This window comes from Carcharodon carcharias, chromosome 5 (assembly GCF_017639515.1).
Source record: "Carcharodon carcharias isolate sCarCar2 chromosome 5, sCarCar2.pri, whole genome shotgun sequence".
Classification (NCBI taxonomy): domain Eukaryota; kingdom Metazoa; phylum Chordata; class Chondrichthyes; order Lamniformes; family Lamnidae; genus Carcharodon; species Carcharodon carcharias.
This window is the reverse complement of record NC_054471.1, coordinates 193,658,534-193,684,675: the sequence shown is the minus strand read 5'-3', so window position 1 is coordinate 193,684,675 and position 26,142 is coordinate 193,658,534. Positions and strand designations below refer to the sequence as shown.

Sequence of the window (26,142 nt, the reverse complement as noted above, 5' to 3'; positions counted from 1 at the left end):
TGCTTGCATGTCAACGCTAGAATGTCCAACTCCTTTCGGTGCCAGTACTGCCAGATTTGGAACGCATCCACCTGGACGGCTGTGTTCCGGTGCATTGTGCTGCTGCTGCTTCTCCTGTGAACTCAAGAGCACCGTAACGACTCCCCTATTCTATGTGGCTGAAGTTTACATGCTCCTCCCCAACGTCACTGCTTTGTGCACCCAACACATGGCAAGACTTTTCCCTTCTAGGTGTTTCTGCCATCCTCCCTAGTCCTAAACAGCCTCGCTGGGCACCGATCACCGTTGTTGCTAGAGCTGCTCGTGTGTGACCTTCCAGCCCCATCAAATGCTTGCCTGCCCAAATACACTCATTCAAAACGCCAAGTGCCTTTCTTACTCACCTTTGCAGAGGAGAGAAGGTCATTGACCCTCTTCGACGCTGCACCCAGAGCCCCTGCGCACGACCCCACGCCTGTTCTTATTTCCCATTTTTTACTGTTTCTTCCTTCTGGGTTGGCTCTGCCCTGCGGCTGTCAGGCCCCAAACCCCTCAACAAGTTGGTGCTTTGCTGTGCTGCAGGATAGCCAAGATCGGCTGTCGCTGAAGAGGGCCCAGCAGCTGCGCTGAATTCCACAATCGTTGCTTCACTCCCCCCTCACCCCAGAATGAGTGCACACCACTGGCAGCCCTTTCAAAAACCCCTGCCCACAGCAGCCTCAGTTGGAAGAACTCACCCTGCTCCCCCACACTTGACAGCCCTGGCCCTCTCGATGAACACCTTTCCCGCTGGCCGGCAGTTAATGGGCCAGCTAGTGCATTATTACAGTCAGCAGCCGGTGTTGGGTGGGAGAGGATGTTGCACCCATTTCTGCTCCCGCAAATGCCTACCTGTATGCCAAGCAGAACGTTCAGGCCCGTGAGTGAGTAGTACTAGAAAAAATGTTATGGGAGAACGATTTATGCAGTTGCAAGGATGGCAAAAGAGTGTTTCTGTTGACCCACAATGCAAAATGCCATGGGGAGATATGTTAATATACACGATCTATATGCCCAGGGCAACCCATCATTTCTCAAGAAGAAAGTGCATGTGCAGTTCCTGTTATATCTGCTCACATGGTGCAAATGATTCCGGTATTGCTACTTGGCTAATAACATCTGGAAATAAGCAACGTGCAGCTGTTGGGCAAGAAGATCCCAGTATCAGGAAAAATACTTCCATGAACAGGCATCCTTAGACATCCCAAAGCTCTCCACAACAAGTGGGTTAGCCTTTGAAATTTGCTCTGCAGCCATAATAATCCTAATCAGTGAATGAGTGAATAGCTGGGTAATCTACAGAGAGCTGGCATGGATTTGGTGGAATGGATGTCCCCCTCCCCTCTGCCAACATGGTTCTCCCACCTACACCACCAAATAAATCAGGTTAAAATTGACTGTTGACCAGAACATGAAAGAACTTCTTGCTTTTCTTCGAATATTGCCATGGGATCTAGTACCAGATAAGGCAGACTGGACCTGAATTTAGTATTGCATCTGCAAGACCTCACAGGCAACACTGTACTTGTGTAAAACAAAAACAGAATTACCTGGAAAAACTCAGCAGGTCTGGCAGCATCGGTGGAGAAGAAAAGAGTTGACGTATGCAGTCTGGCCCATAATTCATGAACCCACCGCTTTCTGAACTAGAGATTGGTACCCGGCTTATTTGATGGCACTTTTACCCCCAAGTCAGGAGCTTGTATGAAAAAGAGTAATGCGATAAGGGAACTGTTTTTGGAAGGTGTTCAATTTATTTTTTGATATCTCTCAATTAGGGTAGATTCGTGTTATCATATTTGTACAGCTCATGATAGGTTTGGTCCAGAGTGTTTTTAGACGTGGTCACCCCACAGCTTACAGACGTGCAGACAGAGAGGGAATGGGTGACCATCAGTCAGAAGAAAGGTGTCAGGCAGGTAGTCAGGAAATCCCCAGGGTGCATCTCGCTTGAGAACCGTTTTTCTGTGTTGGAAAGTGGTGAGAGTGACAGTTCCTCTGGGGAGTGCAGCCACGCTCATGGCACTGTGAGTGGCTCAGCTGCAAAGGGGGGGAGGAAAAAGAAGGGAAGAGCAATAGTGGTAGGAGACTCGATAGTAAGGGGAACAGACGGGCGTTTCTGCGGCTGTAGATCTGACTTCAGGATGGTATGTTGCCTCTCTGGTGCCAGGGTCAAGGATGTCACTGAATGGCTGCAGGGCATTCTAAAGGTAAAGAGATAAAGATCATGGTACATTTGGTACCAGCAACATAGGTAGAAAGAGGGATGTGGTCCTGTAAGCAGAATTTAGGGAGCTAAGAAACAAATTAAAAAAACAGGACCTCAAAGGTAGTAATCTCTGGATTACTTCTGGTGACGAGCGCTAGTGAGTATAGAAATAGGAGATTAGCCCAGATGAATGCGCGGCTGGAGAGATGGTGCAGGAGGGAGGGCTTTAGATTTCTGGGACATTGGGACCATTTCTGGGGGCGGTAGGACCTGTAAAAGGTGGACGGGTTGCACCTGAACTGGAATGGGATCAACATCCTCATGGGGAGGTTTGCTAGTGCTGTTGGGGAGGATTTAAACTAACTTGGCAGGGGGATGGGATCCTGAGAGGAGGTTCAGCAAGGGGAGATGCACAGCCAAAATTAGAAGAGAGAGCAAGTGAGTCTGCAAGGCATAGAAATTATAGGCCAGTTAAGGCACAAGGGAGTTTGGCAAAGTTGGATGGTATTTATTTTAATGCAAGGAGCCTGATGAATAAGGCAGATGAGTTGAGGGCACAAATTAACACATGGCAGTATGATGTCATTGCTGTCACAGAGACATGGTTGAGAGAGGGGCAGGATTGGCAGCTCAATATTCCAGGATATAGGGTCTTCAGGCGAGACAGGGAAGAAGGTAAAAGAGGAGGGGGTATAGCAATATTGATCAAGGAATCAATTACAGCAGTAAGGAGGGATGATATTTTAGAAGGGTCCTCAAATGAAGTCCTATGGGTAGAACTGAAAAAAAAAGGAGCAATCACATTGCTGGGAGTGTACTATAGGCCCCCAAACAGTCAGAGAGAAATAGAAGAGGAGACATGTAGGCAAATTTCAGAGAAGTGTAAAAATAATAGGGTAGTAATAGTGAGGGATTTCAACTTCCCCAACATTAACTGGGTTAGTCATAGTGTGATAGGTTTAGAGGGAGTGGAACTCTTAAAATGCATCCAGAATAGCTTTTTAAGCCAGTACATAGAGGGTCTTACAAGGGAGGGGGCAGTCCCGGACTTAATTTTAGGAAGTTAAGCTAGGCAAGTGGTAGAGGTATCAGTGGGGGCATTTTAGTGATCATAACTCCGTTAGATTCAAGGTTGTTATGGAAAAGGACAAGGATGGGCCAAAAATCAGAGTTCTAAATTGGGAGAAGGCTGATTTTAATAAGATCAGATATGATTTGGCCAGAGTGGACTGGGAGCAGCTACTTTTAGGTAAATCTGCGTCAGAGCATGGGACTGATTCAAGAAGGAAATAGGGAGAGTACAGGGCCAACATATTCCAGTAAACATAAAGGGTAGGATCAACAAATCCAGGGAACCCTGCATGTCAAGGGATATACAGGATTGGATAAAGAGAAAAAGAGAGGCTTATGGCAGATACTGAGGGCTCGAAACAGCAGTAGTCCAAGAGGAGTATAGAATGTGTGGGGGTGGTGGTGGGAACTTGAAATTAGGAGAGCAAAAAGGGGGCATGAGAAAACATTGGCAGGTGAAATAAAGGAAAATCCAAAGTTAATTTACAAGTATACTAAGAGTAAGAGGATAACTAGGGAAAGAGTAGGGCCCATTAAGGACCTTTAGTAGTGTTTTGTGTGTGGAGCCGGAAGACATAGGTAGGGTTCTAAATGAATACTTTGTGTTGGTGTTCACAATTGAGAGGGACAATGTGGGTATGGAAATCAGGCAGAAGTACTGTTATATAATTGAAGAAATTAGCATAGAAAGGGAGGAGGTTCTAAGTGGTCTGGCAGGCTTAAAAATAGATAAATCTCTGGGCCCGGATGAAATGTATCCCAGGCTGTTGAGCGAGGCAAGGGAGGAGATAGCAGGGGTGCTGGCAATAATTTTCAATACCTCTCTGGCCACAGGAGAGGTGCCAGAGGACTGGAGGACAGCCAATGTGATACCGTTATTCAAGAAGGGAGGAAGGGATAAACCAGGGAACTGCAGGCCAGTCAGTCTAACCTCAGTGGTGGGGAAAGTATTGGAAGCAATTCTGATGGACAGAATTAATCTACACTTGGAGAGGCAGGAATGTATAACAAGTACCTACACTTAAACTGATGTAGCATTTAACATACGTGGATAATAAAGGCATAAAAATAATAGTGTTCATTTATGTTGTGTAAATGATGGTGGTAGGTTTGACACACCCAAGCAGTATTTAACCTTATTTCAGAATATAAGAGTAAGCTTTTTTGCATGATTTGCTCTGCAACATGCTGTCTTGGTTTAACTTTTTTTTAAACGTGAAGTATTGAGTGAATGGAAAACAAGTGCAAATAACAAGTTCTTTGTGTTTCCACATGAGGGCAATGTTGTCTATATATTTTTGGACTGCACATATTCAGAAGTCCAGAATTCTTCCTTCTACACCTGCTTTTATAAATCATTTTTGATAATATCTCATCCTTTGCTTCTTGAAGAGGGAGAATTTCATGCTTTTTTTTTCAGGCTACATGCTTTGGAATTTCCTCACTAACCTCCGTTGCTTCTCCACCTTCCTCTCCTCTGAAATTGTCCTTCAGAACCATTTATTTGGCCAAACTTTCTGCCATCCTCCTAATATCTCCTCCTTTGACTCCAAGTACATTTTTAGATTATGATGTGCTTTAGAATGTTTTTCAGTGTTAAAATGCTGTATGAATACAACTTATTGCTCTACTTCATAAGTGACAACTGCTTTTTCAGATTTTTTTTTTCCACACTAGATTCTGGCAAGTAAAATCCATGGGGCTGGAAGATAAACAGTTTCCATGTTGGGCTAGACAGTAACTAAAAAGGGGGCAGAGTGTGGATGTTACGAATTACTAGAACAGTGTTTTCAGCATTTACTCCAAATATTTGAAGAAACTATTTCCATTTTGGAGATTTACAATCGGTTTGGCAACATTTTGGATGGAAAAGCAATTCTCTTTTTAATGACTTTTTCCTTCATGAACATTTCTAGCTTAACCGTGCAATGTCTGTTTGACTGGATGCTATTCTTACCTCTGCCGCTTAGTTTGTATGTCTGTAAATACTATATCTTAAAAAAAATGGACAGATTTCAATGAAACTGGTAGGTTATGGCCCAAGGAAGAACTGATTAGTTTTTGGCGAAGATGTAGATCTGGATCCTGGAAATTTTTATAAGATCCATTAACATTGGAAATAGGGTGAAATGACTTTTTAAAAGAATGCTGTGGGTTATTTTATTTAGATGTTGTGGATTGTTTTAGAATGTTGTGGATTATCTCAGCTGCTGTGGTACAATTTGTCAGAACTGTCAAAATGTGAGCAGATTTTTCAGAGCAGTTTGTTGCATGTGATTTTTTTTTTTTGATTTGTTCATGGGATCTGGGTATTGCTGGCTAGGCCAGCATTTATTGCCCATCTCTAATTGCCCTTGAGAAGGTGATGGTGAACTGACTTCTTGAACAGCTGCAGTCCATCTGGTGTAGATACACCCAGAGTGGTGTTAGGAAGGGAGTTCCAGGATTTTGACCTAGTGTCAGTGAAGGAACGGCAATATGTTTCCAAGTCAGGATGTTGAGTGGCTTAGAGGGGAACTTCCAGGTGGTGGTATTCCCATCTGTGTCTGCCCTGTCCTTCTAGATGGTCGTGGGTTTGGAGGGGTTGTCTAAGGAGGCTGAATTGGCCTGAAGACTCCACAGTGATCTCTTAATAAAAATAATTCTTTATTCAGCTTTCGAGTTACAGACCATCAACCAGGCAGGGAAAAACCTCGTGAAAGAGTTGAGTAATTGTAATAATGCTGTGTTAACACAGCGTGGCAGATGTGTGTGCTCGAGTGAGAGTCCTCTTCACCCTTTCTGTTGTTTCTGTAAATTAGATTCTAATTCAACAATGAAATATAAAAGGAACTGTGCTTATGACTTGTCAGGTCTTCAAACTCCGTCATAAATAGAGTCATATGTGCTGATAAAGTGAAAGATGATAGTCCTGGCGAAATGGAATAGTCCTTCCCTTTGCACTTTGAATATCGAACTCTCCAACGTTGGATAACACAGACGTGAAATGCATTATGCTGTTGAAATAACTCTGTGGAAGCAGGCTGCATATTTAAGGAAGTTAATCTGATTATCAGATGTTGAATTGCGATGTCACTGAAGACAGGCATACAGCAAAGAGGATCGTTGTAACATGCACTAAAATAGGTTTACCAATTTACATTTTATGTGCATTTGCGTTCTGCTACAGAAATTTACCCGATAGTCAAACTGTAAAACAGTATTCAGAAACATTTGTGATAATTGGGTTAACATACATCAATAAGATTTTGATTGCATCGTAAAACAGTAGACTTTTTCCATATATATCCATTAAGTTACAGTTGGGCCCAGAATATGGGATTGTCTGCAACAGTAACCATCAATCAGTTGTTGTCAGTGGTATGTGCTGACAGTAGCTGAAGGTTTATGATTGGTAAATAAATCCTGCCAAAAATCATTAAATCCTGGCCTCTTGAAAACTGATTCGATTTTCTGTTTTTTTTTAATAAACCAAGCAAATTACATCAGAGAGTAATTGAGATTTAAGTTAACAGGTTAGATTTTCAGCTGGGAGAAAGTCAGGGGGATCTTAATGTTTGGCGGTAAATTTAGTTTCTACCTCATGATAGTGATTCCCTTCTCCTGAATGCAGTATTAAAGGTCCCACCGCTGATGCTTGCTGGAGGGGCTAACGATCACGTAATTTTGCTATCCAGTTTTTATTGTACATTGCTACTGGAGTTATTGATGGTTTAGAGCATAGCTTGCTGTTGTATCTTGAAGCATAATGCTGGCTACCTCAGCAGGTTATCCTGCAGATGTGTCCCGCCTTCAAATTCTTAGCATTTCTTCCACGCGGTTCTCGGTGCACATGTGTACAAAATGCATCACAGAAAAAAACCCACAAAGTGGCACAGGTACCTTTTAACTTGGCATTTTGCCGCTGCTGGTAGCTGAAGCACAAAAAAGTCAAGAGTTACGTTTGTTGTATGTAGGTATGCTTCCTTTTGACAGCGCTCGCTTGATGGTAAAATAATACAAGGGCCTAGACTTTGTGGTGGTAATAATGGTGAGGCTATCAGATGCTCGCTGTTAATTCAGGCATAAGATGGACAGAAACTTGTAATATTTCACACAGGCACGGTTAAATGTCCAAATCAGAAATCTGATGTCCGTTTTTGCACTGCTCCTCTTCAGGCTTCACGCTCATGGCTTGCTGGGAAACTCGATATTGAAACCTTGGAAGAGCACGGGTACCCCTAAACGTGCCAGGACGCGAGCACCCAGATGTAGATGAATTTTTAATGGTGTGATAAGCCTTCACTCCTGCCAAGAAGCCTCTCTGGCATTGATAACTTAGCTTGAAGAATGCAATTGTGGAGTCTCGTTTCTTTATATTTTAATCATTTGTTGGAGATTTAAGAAAAATCTATTTTTACAATGCCTTCCACTTAATCCACTTATTATTTCCATCTAATATTCTCTTTAGCTCTGAATAAGAGTCATAAGGACTGAAAACGTTAAGTCTAAACTCTCTCTCTAAAGATGCTGCTGAGTTTTTCCAGCATTTTCTTGCTTTTTATTTCAGATTTCCAACATCTGTAGCATTTTGTAGCTTTTATATTATTATTTCCCCCCGTTTATTTCACGATCTGTACATGGTTTTACAATGATTTTAGTATTGTAACTTACACTTTCTGGTTTAACCTCTACCTATCTAACTGAAGGTTCTTCAATCTGGTCGAGGAGACTCCCTGCTCTTTGTCCTGCTCACATATACCGATGGAAGGCGCTGCACTAAAACAGCTCTCCAATGACCCTAAGTTGCTGTGCAACAGCCCATGCATCATCTTTGGGAAGCTGTAAATGTAATGAACAGCGAGTGCCCTTTGTTCACCGCTGACTGCAAAATCGGGCTCAGTGGTAGCGGTTTTATCCCTGAGGCACAAAGTTGTAGACTCAACCACCCCCCCACCCTGCGCTTCCCCCCCCCCCCCCCCCCCCCCACCCCCCACCCCCCCCCCCATCACTTCTGAGATTTAAACAGATAATTTTAACACTGAGGCACTGTCTGCGGTGTCTTCTTTCAGATATTAAACCAAGACCTCAGTCTGCTTTCTCAGCTGGGTGTGAAAAGAAATTCCACAGCATTGTTTAAAGACAAAAAAAATTGCTGGGTGTTTTCCTGGTATTCCAACCAAGACTTTTCCCTGAATCAACACCTTAAAAAAAAAAATACAGATTATCCGGCCTTTTATCTCATTGCCATAATTCTCTATATTGCAAATGTGACTATACTTGCGAAAATACGTCATTGGTTTTTAGACAGCCTGAGATCATGACAGGTGCTAGATAAATGCTGGATAAAGGTAAGTCTTTCTCTGGGTGGCAGGAGACTTTTCTGACTGCTACAGACAGGCAATACATCTGCTATTGTTGGCCTAAGAGAAAGCTTGGCTTACTGTGCACGTTAGGCTATCGGTTCATATTCTGACCAAAGTGATTGGTTAAGCACCAAATAAATTCTCTCAAAATGCTCTGTAGTTTTGTGAATATTAACGCGTAGAAATTGTGAATGTAAAACTGTAATGTACAACGGTTAACTTTCTTATTTATTAGCATTTTGAGATATTTCATCCCTGGAAACATTAGACGCTCTCTGTGATTTAGCTGCGGTTTTCCAGCATTTCCTATTGTGTTACATTGAACAATCTGGTTGGGTATAAACGTACAGGCAGTGATTTTTTTTTAAAAAAAAAAAGAAATAAATAACTGACCAAGCTCTTTAGAAAAAAGCTTATCTGGAGAAAAAAGGTGCCCCTATTTCCCAGGTCCTTATTGGCTAGGACCGCAGCTCTGTCCCTTGGTTGACCTGCATACTGAACTTACCCTAACTTCTAATTTCCTGGGTAAACAGGAGACTTGAGCTGAAGGTTCCTAACACGGGAAATCACCTCCTTTGGTTTTCTGATGTCATGAGCCATACATGCGGCAGATGAAGATTTCTCCCAGCCATGCCATGTGACCTGGGTCATAGTTTATCAAGGTGCTGCCCAATTTTGTTCAAGTACCATTGTGTCCTGACTGACTAATAATAATGGGCACACACCTGTAACCCGGAGGAAATTTGGAGCTAAGCTGCCTGCTAAAGCCGAAATAAAATGCACTGATTTGAACAGCGCAGGCTAACAACGCCCCGTTGAAATAGTTATCGGATTTCAGTAATTCTAAGTAACTGTTCACTTCAAAAGGACCTGTAAACTGCGGATGTTTAAAAAATTTCAAACCAAATGTTTGCATGTGAAAAGCATGGCTTGCCTGTCTTAAAAAAAAAAAAATAACTTAAACGGAATTGAAGTCACTGGGAAAGTTGCTACTTCATTGTTATGGGAAGAATGGAATGGAGTCATTGTTTTGAGCAGGAACCCTGAGAGAGGACATAACCAATATAAAATGACAACATCACCCATTTTTAACGGCAATAGGGCCGTATATTTCCAATCTTGTACGTAAATATACGTGGTAATAGATAGGTTGCAAGCTATCTTTCGTAGTAAATTACACTTTTCCTGTCAAATTACCTAGAACTAAACAGTCATATTCTTAATTTTCAGAAGAAAATTACCTTAAATATGTTTTTGGATACTATGATGGCCGACCCTCCTCCCCAGTGCCTGGTCTGGTTACCACTTATGCACAGACTTGCCAATGTGGAAAATGGTAAGTTTGAAATATTGTGTGTTAAATAGCAGTATTAATATATTTAGAAATGATTTGCAATGAGCAATAGTCTCTGCCTTATTTCAACTTAACCAGAGCTGACCAATGTGTGGAAATGACCAAATAATAAAATACTTCGTAATGTCAGAACATGAATAGACAAAAATATATGCTGTGCACATGAAAGGAATTCTAATTACTTTAACACCGTGAAACGCACTTTATGGCCATGTCTCAGCAAGGGTGATTTTTGTTTGTTCTTTTGTTCTCTTTTCTTAATTCATTTTTTCAGCTCTCGGATCTCAGCCTTGAGCACATTAATATTATAATAAGCTTTGCAAATAACTGGAAGGTATTGCTGGGGAAAAATATCAATTGCTCAATCAAAAATAAAGTCCTTGGGGTCAACTTCAAACCTTTAGTGGGCATTAAAATCCCTCGCATATAGTTAGTCATTTGTGGCTCAAAAATATTGTAGTGACCAGAATGGATTGACTGCTCTTGTGACTGCCCCACTGCATTTAAATTGCATTCAGCAATGTTGCCTTAGGGATTTTCCTGCCTCTCTCCTGAACTGCTGCTGACAAAAGAGGGGCAGATATATTTTTGTTGGGGCAGTTGTGGGAAGCCTGCTAATGGCTACAGTTGAGGGGGAAGGCCTGGTCGTGGGCACTCCTCCTTCTCTTCTGCCCCAGAACCTAATCAAAATAGTCCATGCCTCGTCCAGAAACAGATTGAACACATTTTGTTTTTGGGGGAATGGCTGCAGCCTTCCTAATTCTGTGCATTTTGTCTCGAAACAGCAACAGGCTCCATCTGAGTTATGGAGGTACCTGCCCGCACCTTCTATAATCCTTAACCCAGGGAAATGAGTCAGGTGATGGATGGAAGGCTTGCCCCTGACTCATCCTCAGTGTGAACTCGTCCTGGAAAGAAATTCATAATCACACAAGTGAAGAGGGCACTCAGTAGATCCCATACCTCCCCCATGCCATGTTAACTCAACCCTTCCTGATTGATGCTGTATCTGCAAAGCTAGAAAAATAAATATTTTTATTAAGAACTTTCATCTCGTTGAGAAGCCTTTGCCGATCTACATCCAACAACCTGCTCTGAAAACTCTGTTCACGTTTTGACAGCTGTGACAGATTGCACCACAGCGGATGAGACAATCCACAGCATTCTAAAACTATCAATAACATTCTAAATAAATCAATCCATAACATACTTTTTTAAAAAAAAAAAGTCCATTTGTCCTGTCTCCCAATATTCATGGAAATTTAAAAACATTTCCAGGATCTGGATTTGATCCGCATCTTCAACAAAAACTAATCGGCCCTTCCTTGGAACATATCCTATCTGTGCACCATGTTCCATTGAAATCTGTCGATTAGTTTTTGAGATATATTGTTACAGACAAACAGACTAATGGGGGGAAAACATTGCATGGAGGTTAAAAAATAGAATCTATAGTTAAAAGCATACGGCATTGTTAAGCTAAAATGTTCATGAAGGAAAAAAAACGACTAAAAAGAGAATTACTTTTTAACCAAACCAATTGTAAGTTTCCAAACGAAAATAAATTCTGCAAATGTTTTGCAATTCATAACATCCACACACTGCCACCTGTTTTAGACGGTACAAACAATGCAGCCTAGCCCAACATGGAACTGTTCATCTTCCAGCCTCATGGATTTTACTTGTCAGAATCAAATATGGATAAAATCTGAAAAAGCAGTTGTCATTTATTAGGGCAGCAATAACTTGTATTCATAAAGCATCTTTAACACTGGAAAAACATCCTGAAGCACTTCATAATCTAAATATGAACTTGGAGTTAAAGGAGGAGATGTTAAGAAGGATGAACATACAAATGAATGTAGGAATTAGGAGCAGGAGTAGGCCACTCGGCCCCTCGAGCCTGCTGTGCTGTTCAATAAGATCGTGGCTGATCTGAATGTATCTACAACCCCACATTCCTGCCTACCCCTGATAACCTTTCACCCCTTTGTTAATCAAGAATCTATCCAGCTCTGCCTTAAAACTATTCAAAGACTCTGCTTCCACCGCCTTTTGAGGAAGAGAGTTCCAAAAACTCTCAACCCTCTGAAAGAAAAAATTTCTCCTCATCTCTGACTTAAGTGAGCGATCCCTTATTTTTGAGCAGTGAGCCCTAGTTCTAGATTCTTCCACAAGAGGAAACGTTCTCTCTACATCCACCCTGTCAAGACCCCTCAGAATCTTAAAGGTTTCAATTAAATTGCCTCTTCCTTTTCTAAATTGCAGTGGATACAAGCCTAACCTGTCCAACCTTTCTTCATAAGACAACCCGCCCATTCCAGAGACTAGACTACTAGTCTAGTAAACCTCCTCTGAACTGCTTCTAATGCATTTACACCTTTCTTTAAATAAGGAGACCAGTACTGTACACAATACTCTAGATGTGGTCTCACCAATGCCCTGTACAATGAAGCATAACCTCCCTACTTTTGTATTCAATTCTCCTCTCAATAAATGATAACACTCTATTAGCTTTCCTAATTACCTGCTGTACCTGCACACTAACTTTTTGTGATTCATGCACTGGGACACCCAGATCCCTCTGAATCTCAGAGCTCTGCAATCTCTCACCATTTAGATAATAAGCTTCTTTTTTATTCTTCCTGCCAAAATGGACATTTATCCACATTATACTCCATTTTCCAAATCTTTGCCCACTCTCTTAACTTATCTATGTCACTTTGTAGCCTCCTTTACGTCTTCTTCACAATTTACTTTCCTACTTATTTTTGTGTCATCCGCAAATTCAGCAACCATTCCTTCAGTCCCCTCATCCAAGTCACCTAAATAAATTGTAAAAAGTTGAGGCCCCAGCACTGATCCCTGTGGCACACCACTCGTCACATCCTGCCAACCAGAAAAATACCCATTAATGCCAACCTTCTGCTTCCTATTAGCTAGCCAATCTTCTATCCATGCCAATATGTTATCCTTACACCATGAGCTTTTATTTTTTGCAATAACCTTTGATGTGGCACTTTATCAAATGCCTTCCTGAAATCTAAGTACAGTACATCCAGCGGTTCCCCTTTATCCACAGCACATGTGACTCCTTCAAAGAACTCCAATAAATTGGCTAAACATGTTTTCCTCTTTACAAAACCATGTTGACTGTGGCTGATTGCCTTGAATTTTTCTAAGTACCCTGCTCTAACATCTTCAGCGATAGCTTTAGTAATAGGATGGCCGAAAGCTTGGTCAAAGAAGTGGTTCTGAAGGGTAATTTTAAAGGAGGAGAGGAGGGTGGAGAAGAGACGGAGGTTAGTGAGGAAATTCCAAAGCATGAAGCCTGGATGGCTGAAAATATGATTGCTACCAGTAGGCCCAAGTGAGACAAGTTAACGCTGACATTACAAAGTTCTCTCTCCTCAAGAAGCAAAGGTTACAATATTTTCAAAAAAGAGATATAAAGAGGTGTAAAAAGGAGGATCCTGGACTTCTGAATATGTGGCAAACAGACTAATGGTGGACGGAGGTGGGGGTGGAGGGTGGGTGGACTTTACCTCTGCCCACGTTCAGTGGAGATGGGGGTGGGATTCCCTGAGCAGGTCTGTACGCCCTATCGCGCGTGCGCTTGGAAGAGCCCACAGATCCCCCTGGGGCAAAGCGCTGCCTCGGGGAGATCGGTTGAAGTTTTAAAAACTTATTGAAGGTCAGAAAATATTTTCCTGACACGTCCCTCCTTGTGACACTGTCACATGCGCTGGGACACGTCCATTACTTATACTTAAAAAAAAATTCTCCGCACGTTTTAAATCCCTCACGAAACCTCATCCCGCCGGTGGATGAGGTTTCGTGCTTTTCCAGAAGGCCGCCTGGGCTCTTTTCGCCTGCCCACCAACCAACCTTAAGGTCGGATGAGCAGGTCCATTTATCATTTTAATTACTTTTTTTTTAATGGCCTTAATAGGCCATTGACAGGTCGGCGGGCGCCCGCTGAACTGAAAACCTAAATGGCGAGGGGTGACGCTGGGACGCACGCCCGACATCACCCCGCATCGGCCATGCCCCCCACTCGCTGACCGGAACGTGCTGCCCACGACCTTACTGAACGGCGGGACAAGCTGAATAGCCGAATCCGGCTTTTATCTTCTCATAAGAAATATTAACTGCACAAACTTAAGTTAACTGATCCTTTAATAGAAACGGGTTGTGTATCCACCACGTTTCGTGCCATCTGTGAGCTGTTAAAGCTGCGAGGAAATCCTTTCCCATCTTTGCATAAATATGTGTGACTTGGCATCATCCTCAACAGAAGTGCAGTGTATGATTTGGTTAGCTTCCCTAATGCTTAGTATCCTTTGCATACCCCAGCCAGTGCTCATATCTTTTCAACTATCTTTAACCTTACCTCCGAGAATTGGAATTTTTTTTAAAAAAAAGTTATAAAATGGTTGAATTCGGAGCATATGGAAAAATATGATTTTCTTTAATCTTATTCCAAAATTTAACTACTGCTGCAAGCAAATTAAGCTTTGGAAATCTGACTCTGCACACAGGCTTTCAATTAAACACTCATCACGATATTGTAGCTTATTTTAGTGTACAGTCCTGAATATAATTAAACAATGTTATCATGCGGTTTCAACCCAAGCAATATGTATTCAAATACACGGTAAAGTACCAGCAATTATTTTTCTAATTCCAGGCCATAATAGTGACCACAATGTGAATCAGTGCTCCTTGAAAAGTCTAATACAGTGAAGCAATTGGGGGGAAAACATTCTGAAGTGCATCAGATACTTCAATTATTCCATTTGATGTAATTTATTTTCCTATTTATTCCTGTTTTCCCAGTGTTCCATCCGGTGGAGTGCTCGTACTGTCGCAGTGAGAGTATGATGGGTTTCCGGTACCGTTGCCAGCAATGCCACAACTACCAACTTTGTCAGACTTGCTTTTGGCGGGGTTATGCTAGTGGCTCCCATAGCAACCAGCACCAAATGAAGGAGCACTCCTCTTGGGTGAGTGATAGAATGCACATCGTTTGTAAAAGCATGTTTTATTATGTAAGTAGTTACTTGCATCTCTAGATATCCAAATTATTCTTAGCAGGAAAGAAGCACACTTTGGGCCCACATCGTGTCTTCATCCCTTATTTGCCTTTTTAATTGTACTTACGCATTACGGTAACAGTTTTATAAATCAGTTTACTGTAGCACCGGATTGTTTCTGTGGTCCTCATGCTGAATTACTGTTCAATTGAAAATGCTATACCCTTTTGCATTCCTTTCATAATTCATACTTAAGCCACATTTAATCACATGTGCCGTCTATTCAATAGTTCTGTAGGAAGTTCAGATTCCACTGAACTACATTGTTCCTTGGCTTCCATTTTCTTGTCATTTACAAATGTGGGCATGTTGATTACTCTAACACTCCTGCCACTGCACCCACTACCACCCTGCCTCGTTAATGACCCTTTTGTGTTTTAAAATATGTTTCTATCTTCCATGGTCCATAGTCTCAGCTTTTAATCATCAATGTGCAGCTGGTCAAATGATTTCTTGGCGTCCAAGCGTGATGGGTTGCGTTACCCTGTAAGTGGTATCTCCAGTAGGAGTTAAATACGGCCCCCAATTATTGAATCCATGCTGAGACCTGTTTTTTTTCACATGGGGGTGCAGTGAGAAGCAGAGACAAGTGACATTGCAAGTTTGGAGTTTAGATGAGCAAGAGACGAAAATTAAACTAGCTGCATAATAGTACCCAGATGATAACAAATTTTAATTGCAAGTTGGCGGAACTCAGTTGGAGCATGTCTCACTTATGTGTTTAAAAATTCATTTGGATCAGCACCTGTTTTTATTTTGCAAGGTAAAGGGCATCATAATACAAGGCAATTTTAAAGCTTTTATCAGCTACTATTTTTTTCTTGGTCAATTTCAGGAATTATTTAAATGTTTCTATGGGTACTCATGAGGAATAGAATTTTCGATGCATTTTAAATTTTTAAGGCCATTAATGTCGATGCAGTGGTTAGTGCAGATTTACTTTGGCCATAAATGAGAAGATGCACATTACTGCATGGTCTGCCCAATGTCAGTTCAAAGACGTTATTCTTATCCAGAATATATTTTGAATGCAAACCAAGTAGAAATCATTTCACAAAGTCTGCATGTTTTGTCCTGAGATGTGCCAATTAAGGTAAAGCGCTTGGTAGCATCTCACGCTGGACGGAGATGAGGAAATAATCATGTTCATTTGGAAACGTTGGTTCAACTATGGGAAATGGCTTTATTTCTTGTAGTTCAATGTTCAGCTTTAAAAAGGCTGTGAGATTGTATATCAAAAGCAGCGTGCTCCAAAAAGTACCAATTCTTCTTGTATCATTTGTTGCATGTGAATTTAAGACACAAAGAAATTTGGGGCAAGCTATTGGATGTTGAGCATCCGGAGAAGTGATGCATCATGGTCTTTACCGTGGGCCAGGTAGTTTTCATACAGATCCAGGTTTAAGTTTAGTATTATCATTCGAGTTGATGAAGGATTGCACATTTTTTTTTTGTTTCTGCACCCAAGGTTAATGTTTGTCTAAAAAGGAAAATAATGGAAGCTGCTTCATTCACTCAATTTTCATCAGCTTCTTCTCTCATTTCCAGGCTGAACCCTGATTGATGAACTGCTTTTTATTCCACTTTGTGGGACTGTGTCGTATTTTGTAAGGGTTAAAAATAACAAACCAAAGAAATATTGTTTGACCCCCCCCCCCCACCACACACACACACACACACACACACACACACACACACACACACACACACACACACACACAAAACTGATATTCTGTGTGCAAAATGAGAATTGAATTTGTCGGCCTTCTTTGTAAGAGTGGCCTTTGGTACAGAACATGAAGGAAATTATTGAGGTGAGCCCTAAAACAAAAACTAATGGTGTCATTGAAATAGGCATTTCAGAGTATTTAATGGTCAAGTTCTGTGTGTGGCCACACAAATGTAAGAGTCGTATCTCAGGTTTGCCTAATGTAAGTTTGTCCTCGTACACTGGGGAGGAGGAGTGGTGGGGTGAGGGGGGCACATTTGCAGTTTTTTCTCATTCAAGCAATTTTCAGAAAAATAAGGTTTGGCTCAACAAAATACTGAATTTAAAAAATAAATTGAAGTATTAAGAAAGAAATAATTGCTGAGCAGAAACATAGCAATGACATTGCAATAAATTGTTAAGTTTAAAAAAAAGAGTAATTAATAAAAATGACCAGAGTGTGAGGGGGTCAGTGTGTGTCTGTCAGGCTAACTCCCAGTTCAGGATGCTCACTCACTCACCGAGTGAGTGAGTGAGTGTGTGCGCGTGTGTGCGCGAGCGACTGAGAAACCTGAGACTGGGAGTAAGGCGGACACTCTCACATTCTCTCTCTGTCTGTCTCTCTCTCTCTCACTCACTCTCTCTCTCTCTCTATCTGCCACATACACAAACACACTCACTCACTCCCACACTCCTGCACATGCACACACTTACCCTCTCGCTTCCACGTACTCATCATGGCACTGTCTCCTCCCTGATCCCACTGCAACTAAGCCCTACAGCCCTCAGCGCATTCACCGCAGCTAATGTTTGCTGCTCCTCCAATCAGACTGTTTTACTGGCTGGATAGGCCTGATCTAATGGGTCTTTCTGAATGTTAGATATATTCGATAATCTAAGATGAACTAAATATCCATCATTGTGTGTAATAATCTTGTGAAATAACTTGCATGACGTTAATTATAGAATTAACAATCTACAATTTCTGCTCCTTGGCAGACCACTGACCATGGCTGACTATGTTTTCATGTTTTGAGTCAGTGGTGAGGGCGTTGGAATTTTGCTGTCATCATCTCGGTCAAAACTTGACACCAACTCCTTGTTGGCAATGTTGTATTGTTGGTCACCTCATGAAATACCACACCCTGGAACAGCTTCTCCCGCACATCCAGCAAAAGTCATTGCATTTCTGCTCACCACAAGTTCTATGCATCTTTCATTTCTATCACCAGTTTTCCATATGATTTTAACTTTGTGCCCTATTGCTTCTGTTTTAAGGTCAAGCACAATGAATAATGCAGAGTTTATAATACTCTAAGCTCTTCTTGGTGCCTTGTGCTCATAGCAGCTGATATTTACTTAACTTTGATTGATCAAATCATTAAAAAGACATTTAAAAACAATCTGAAATCCTTGCAGTTTTTCATGGCAAATATTTGGTAGCATGGTCTCTCAAATCGCTTGACATAAATGAATGTTCATTGAATTTCCATTCTACCTTCCTCAGAGGAGTTAGATGAATATTGAGCTGTGACTGTGTTTCAGACAGATGGCAGCTGGCTGGAAAGTGGGCTGGGAGCTGAATACACCAGATATTCACCTCTAGTTTAAGTCAGGTCCTGTCTGAGGTAGAACTTCTACCTGGCCCAGCCACAGCCCTGTATGTCACAGATTGCACTGGCCTGAAACCTAGCTTGGGGCAGGGTGTGGTTTAGGCCAGAGCCTTGGCCAGTTTCCTTTTGAAAACATTGTGCTTTTATTGGCAACAAATCTTTCATATCCGCTCACTGAGATCGGGCTGATCAGTCTCAATGGATCAGCATAACATGACATGTGTTTATTTATATATTCCGCCTATTGGGAACAGCCACAAAGGGACCTGCTGTTTGATGCGATCCACCAGTCATTGGGACATACAACCTAATTACCTGGCTTTGCACCAGCACTGAAATTCATATACTACATTACTCATTTGTATGGTAGGCAGAACGTCTTTTTAGCTTGATGGCAGCACCCTGTTAGTGGTGAATACCCCTCGTGTTGCTACTGCATGGTAGCAGCGTGAAACAGCTAGCTTCACCTGTTGCTCAATTTTTTTGAAATACCTTCCCCTTCCGGGGTAATTTGAGGTAGACTGGGCACTTTTAAGGTCCAAGGTAGCAGCCTTGGGCCCATTCATGAGTATGTGCATTATGCAGAAAGCAATGGTCTGATCAGGGTAGCTGTTATCCTGCAGGATAGCTTTAATGCGCCCCGTTTCAGCATCCAGCTTGCATAGTGAGAAAATGGCTCAAGGCCTATTTTATACGGTTACCAATAAGGCCACCCTTGTAGTGCATGCAGCTGTTGGAATCCTAGCGTGTTTATTGGCCAAGGTTAGGCTTGCCATAGTAGACAGGAGTAGAAAACCCATTGACGCACATCCTTTTGGCTGTTCACAGTGGGCAGAGTACTGACTCTACTCAACTTGCTTGTCCTTGCAAAACATAAAACATTTATATGATTCTGCAATTGGTCTCAATGAATAATCACAAGCGTGCTAAGAATTACGCTTACAACCAATTTAAGATTATCAGTCAGGCTTGCTATGTAGCTCACTTAGACTTGCTAGAAGCTACATATATTCATACACAGGGACTTGCCTTCCACAGGCTAAAGGAACGTGTTCAGGCATTGCGCCATTTTTAAATTAAATAAAAGCATGGGGGACAATAGTTCCCTGGTGCATTCACCATGGCAACGCCTTGACCAATCAGCACCCTTTTCTCATGCAGTATAAATTGTTGCTCCCTTTGAAATTTGGTGTTCTTGTTTCTGTCCAGACGAGTGCAAGATGAAAAGCTTCGACAGCATGTCTCTTTTTTTCAGCAATATCACGTTCTGTGCTACCACTTATATATGAAATATATTTTTTATTTCATTCCATGTTGAGCATTGTTTTAGACAGTGCTACTCATAAAAGGTGGAGGGGGACTTCAAAAAGATGTTCAAAATGTGCAATCCCAGTGTAACTGTGGAATGGGAATCATGAAAAATAATCTTGTCCAAATAAACCTGGAAGTGGAACCAGTTTAAAGCTGTTTGTAGTGATAATAGTGCAGTAAGCAATTTCAAGGGTCATTTTTTATAGGTGGGGTGGGTTTTCTATAGAGAATCTCTAGGGCTGCGCTGGGAAATCATTTATTGAACATGTATTGCCAACATAAAAGCTGGCAACTATAGTTGCTAAGAGAATGAAGTCACAAACACAGACTTTACAGCTCAATTCTGAGAAGACACTTGTAAAACTTCTGAGCTATTTATCCAGGATGAAAATTCATGGATGGTACTTAAATTATGTTTCACCCCAATGAAAATGCTATTTGATCTCAGGTCCCCCATTAGTTCCATTCTCTAGCACTGTCAATCCTCCAAATCCAAGGACACTTACCCTAGCCATCCCAACCTTCACATGCTCTCGCATGCCAGAACTCTATCGATGGTTCTAGACTGCAGCACTCTCTTGCAGTAATTCCATATCTATGTAACCTCATACCCAGTGCTACTGAGATTTGGCTCCTGAGATTTCTGCTCCACAGTGAGAGTGTTGGGTCACCAAACCACGCCTGAAACTGAATACACAGGTAGACAAACACCATTATATCATTGTTAATCAATTACACTGGTGAGCAGTGGTTCTGTCTGCTAATACACTGCCAGCTTTATTTCTCGGGCTGATGTGATATTTTAACATTTAATTAAAGTGTGAGATGGTGGCTTTAATCTTTTGCTGTCTCGAGTGTATTAGATTCTTGGGTTCTCCTAATTTTGTTTTGATTTAATAGCGTAAACCTCTCTATCAGCATTTAGGTTTCTCCTTAGTTGATTGAACTTTCAGTCAGAAGTATATGGTGAATATTTCTCAATTTCTTCTGTAGTTGGTATAGTTCAATTTATTTTGTACAGTTGGTCCAAGCTACTACTATTCTTTCACAAATAACCAGTGTGTTCCTTTGAAGTATTAATAACTATTCTGTGTCCTTTTTGAATAAGGTACTGATAGTAATGAAATAATTTACTTCAATGAATGTTTCAATTTCTCGATGAATTTTGTATTCTTACTATAATATGCTAAGTCAAAGATTTCAATTTGCTTCAAGGACAAATTCTGGATATTGTACTTTATTCAATAGATTTAATCCAACAGATAGTTTAACTGGTGCATTATAAGGGGCAAGTGTATTTGAATGTGATGCTTCCCTTTCAGACCAATATTTAAGATTGCATGTTATTTTTGTGCCGAATTTCAGGGAATAGGCTCCAGATGTGTACTGATCAACACGAAAACAAAGAGCACAACATTTTTTCTAAAAGCTGAACCTGGTACATCATTGCTTATGGCTGTGTTACATTTTTGAGCTTATTTATTGGGTAAATCTGGTAATTTGTAATGGTTCAAGATCGGCACTCACTATCTATATTCTATACTATCAGGAAATTGCAGGTTGGATTAAATTATTCCTAATGTTTCATCCTGCAACTGGCGCTTTTGTCATCCCATGGGGGAAAGAGGGAGAAGTGTAGTTTTGAGATAGAAGTCGTTTTGATATAGTCTCCAGGTAGACCTCCTAACTTTTGAAAAGAGATGATGAATGAGGAGAGGTGTTAACATACAAATGGCTTCATTAAGCAGTGAGCTCTCTGCTGCAACAATGCTTTGCTGATGGCTTTACGTGTTTCCTTTAATGAATGTAACTTTGGTTCATACCAATCACTGGTATTCAGTATGCATCTTCCTTCAATGGGCATCCCTTATGTCCCGAGCTTTTGGGGAGTTATCGAAAAAGAACATTTATATAGCACCTTTTATGCCCCCAGGATGAACAAAAGTGCTTCACAGGCAATGAATTGTTTTTGACAGGTTGCCGCCTATTTGCCAGCCAATGTGGCAGCCAAACAGTGGTGAGATAAATGACCAGTTAATCTGTTTCATGCGTTGTTGGTTGAGGGATAAATGTTGGCTCGGGTATTGAGAAAACTTGGCTGTGTTTCTTTGAAAAGCGTCATGGCATCTTCCATGTCCACCTCCACAGGAAGATGAGATTCAGTTTGACGTTTCATCCAAAAATCGGCACCTCCAGCAAAACAGCACTTATGTCAGCACTGCAGTGAAATGCCAACTTAAATTATGCGCTTAAGTCTCGGAACGAGGAAAAGGAACCCAGAACCTTTTGACTTGAAAGGGAGAACTTCTCCTCAGGGCCGAGCTGACATACATCAGTTCGAAGTATATTGAAATCATTGACGTTGCTAGTAATAACATGAGGAACATTGAAAATAAAGCCACAGCAGCAGGTGATGTTCCTATAGAGCAAGCCTGAATGCACGTAACATCATGGGCAGAATCTTCTGGCCGGCGCATAAAATGTTGCGCAGTGATGTCGGGCGTGCGTCCCGGCGTCACCACGCGGCATTCCGATCTGCAGCTCGGCCAGCGCGCACCGGAGTCAGCTGCGCGCCTGCTGAACTGTCAAAGGCCTATTAAGGCCAATTTTTATTAAAATTCATAGACGTGCCCCAGCTCATGTGACGCTGTTGCATGCACGAAAGAGTGCAGGCCCCAACTCTCCCTCCTCCTCCTCCGCCCCCCCCCGCCCCCCCACACCCGCACAGGTAGCGCTGAGCAATTGCAGGTGGCGATCGGCTGCGCTCCCGCCCAGCCCATTCTCCCCTGTATCGAGTTACACATCGCAATGAAATATTGCTGAAAAAAGAGACATGTCTAAGCTTTTCGTCTTGCACTCATCAGGACACCTCACAAGAGTGCCAATATAAGTGCCAATTTATACAGTATGCAAAGAGAGTGCTGATTGGTTGGCAAGTGGTGTTGCCATGGAGAATGCACCAGCATTGGAGACTAATAATTAACTGCCAAGCATTGTTTGTTTGGCTCAAGGCATTGCCCTGAGGAATGAGTCAGCTAATGGCTGTCACGTTTTTTTAGCTTAAACAGGCGCAATGTGTATCCATGTTCTTTCTGTCTGCAAAGAACAGGGCCCTATGTATTAATATATGTAGCTTCCAGTACACGCAAATGTGCCACACAGCGAGCCTGACTGACAATCTTAATTTGGTTGTTAGCATAATTCTGAGCACATTGAGGAATGTTTAGCAAATGTTGTCTAACTGCGGAATCATATCTAACGTTGGACACAGGGTTGTGAGTCTTACAAGCCCGGGCTGGTTGGATATGGCCAATTGTGAATAGTAGCTGGGACATGCTGTTTGATACGATCTGCCAGACTTTGGGATGTACAGCCTACATTCCTAGCATCAAACTGGCACTGAAGTTCATGTATCACTTTACTCATTTGTGTGATAGGCGGCTGGACAACATTTGCCAAATAATCCTCAGTGTGCTAAATAATCCTCAGTGTGCTAAATAATCCTCAGTGTGCTAAATAATCCTCAGTGTGCTAAGAATTACGCTGACAGCCAATTTAAGATTATCAAATGGGCCCACAGTGTGGTGCATTTGTGTGCGCTGGAAGCTACATATGTTGATACACAGGGCTCTCATCTTTGCACACAGCAAGAACATGTTCATATATTACACCTGTTTCAGCTAAACAAAGTAAATGACAGCCATTCGCTGACTCATTCCTCACGGCAATGTCTTCACCAAACTGGATCAAGCTGCCTGGTTTAAATCTCAAACAATGCTTGGCAGTTAACTGTCAGTCACCATCACTGGTGCATTCTCCATGACAACGCCATTTGCCAACCAATCAACATTCTCTTCACATACATTGTAAATTGTTGTTTTCCCCTCACGTTCGTATTCTTGTGAGGTGTCCTGATGAGTGAAAGATGAAAAGCTTCAACATGTCTCTCTTTTTCCAGCAATACTCAAGTTCTTTACCACTAAACAACCCAATTAAAAAGTAAGTCATGACTACTTAATGAATGCAGCCAGAACATAAGGGCAAATTTTGAGAATTGGATGAAACATTTCATGGCGTTGACTATTTGAATTTCCAGATTCATTCTTGTTTTCACCACTAGGTGATGCTGAATAAACAGGAAAAAAGATGAGAAAAGATAGAAAAATGTGTATAGGAAAGAAAGTTTAGATTTCTAAAAAGTAGACATTTAAAGCATCTTCTACTTATTTTGTCTATTAATGTGAGCAGAAAAATCTTCTTCAACATTTTGGAGTTAAATTTCTTCCAAACTACATATAATTACATAGAAATTGCTGCCTGAAAAAAGCTGTTTCGCCCAACCAGTTTGTGTATAGGTTTACCCTCCACAAAATCAATAGTTCCAATCTCAAGTGCCCTTGTGGTTCCCATACTTCCCCCTTTACTTCAAAAAAAATTTGCCTAAGCATTTACAAGGTTTTTGTTACAATCACTATTTCTGGTAGTGATTTTTTTCATTTATTTATTTGTTTATGGGACGTGGGCATCACTGGCTAGGCCAGCGTTTATTGCCCATCCCTGATTGCCCCCAAAGGTGGTGGAGAGCCGCCTTCCCAAACTGCTGCAGTCCACATGGTGTAGGTGCACCCACAGTGCTGTTAGAGAGGGACTTCCAGGATTTTGACCCAGCGACAGTGAAGGAACGGTGATATATTTCGAGTCAGGATGGTGACTGGCTTGGAGGGGAACTTCCAGGTGGTGGTGCTCCCAAGTATCAGCTGACCATGTCCTTCTCGATCATAGGGGGGGGTCCCTGGAGTTTGGAAGGTGCTGTCAAAGGAGGCTTGGTGAGTTGTTGCAGGTAGATGGTACACAAGGCTGCCACTGTGCGTTGGTGGAGGGAGTAAATGTTTAAGGTGATGGTTGGGGTGCCAGTCAAGTGGGCTGCTTTGTCCTGGATGGTGTCCAGCTTCTTGAGTGTCATTGGAGCTGCACTCATCCAAGCAAGTGGAAAGTACTCCATCATACTCCTGACTTGTGTCTTCTGGATGGTGGACAAGCTTTGAGAATTAGGTGAGTTACTCACCGCAGGATTTCTGTAGCCTCTGTATTTATATGGCTGTTTCAGTTCAGTTTCTGGTCAATGGTAACCCCCAGGATATTGATAGTGGAGGATAGTGGTGGTAATGCCAAGGGGAGGTGATCAACCCAAGCCGGAATGTTGTCCAGCTCTTGCTGCATATGGACATGGACTGCTTCAGTATCTGAGGAGGTGTGAATAGTGCTGAACATTGTGCAATCATCAGCGAACATCCCCACTTCTGGATCTTTTCCCTGCTCAGATGAAATTACATTGTTTCATAACTTGCCATGGTGAGATCTGAACTCTTGATACTCTTTTGAGTAAACCTGTTTCCATCTGTTTAAGATGAAGTTACATTGTTTCATAGTTTGCCATTGTGAGATTTGAACTCTTGATCTTGGGGTTACAAGCCCAGTACCATAACCACTTGGCTATCATACCAGAACTCATCCCCACTTCTGACCTTATGAGGGAGAGAAGGTTATTGACGAAGCAGCTGAAGATGGTTGGGCCAATGACACCACCTGAGGAACTCCTGCAGAGATGTTAAGGACAATCACTCTCACCTCACCTCTTGAATTCAGCACTTTTGTCCATTTTTGGACAAAGGCTGTACTGAGGTCAGGAGCTAAATGACTCTTGCAGAACCCAAACTGAGTATTACTGAGCAGGTTATTGCTGAGCAAGTGCCATTTGATAACATTATTGACGACCCCTTCCATCACTTTGCTGATGATTGAGGTAGACTCATAGGGTGGTAATTGACTGGGCTCCTCTATCATTGAGGATGGGGATATTTGTGGAACCTCATCCTCCAGTGAGTTGTTTAATTGTCCACCACCATTCACAACTGGATGTGGCAGGACTGCAGAGCTTAGATCTGATCTGTTGGTTGTGAGACTACTTAACTTTGTCTATTGCATGCTGCTTTTGCAGTTTGGCATGCAAGTAGTCCTAGCTTCACCAGGTTGATGCCTCATTTTTTAGGTAAGCCTGGTGCTGCTCCTGGTATGCCCTCCTGCACTCTTCATTGAACCAGGGTTGATCCTTTGATGGTAATGGTAGAGTGGGGGAATATGTTGAGCCATAAGGTTACAGATTGTAGTTGAATACAGTTGTGCTGCTGCTAATGGCCCACACCCCTCATGGCTGCCCATGATCTGTTTGAAATCTATTCCATTTAGAACGACGGCAGTCCCACACATCTTGATGGAGGGTACCCTCAATGTAAAGATGAGACTTGGTATCCACGAGGACTATGGGTCATTTCCACCAATACTGTCATGGACTGATGCATCTGCGACAAGCAGGTTGGTGAGAACGATGTCAAGTAGGTTTGCCCTCTAGTTGGTTCC

The 26,142-nt window shown here is 42.0% G+C and overlaps 1 protein-coding gene across 8 annotated transcripts in view; it reads left to right on the top strand.

Annotated features, from left to right (window-relative positions):
• The window catches only part of dtnba (dystrobrevin, beta a), a 464,573-nt gene that overhangs the window by 145,177 nt on the left and 293,254 nt on the right, over positions 1-26,142 (top strand). For all 8 annotated transcript variants that reach the window (XM_041188318.1, XM_041188316.1, XM_041188314.1 and 5 more), the window contains 2 exons: positions 9,874-9,979; positions 14,837-15,003. In XM_041188318.1, coding sequence (XP_041044252.1) covers positions 9,874-9,979; positions 14,837-15,003 — 273 coding nt within the window. The remainder of the gene's footprint in view (positions 1-9,873; positions 9,980-14,836; positions 15,004-26,142) is intronic.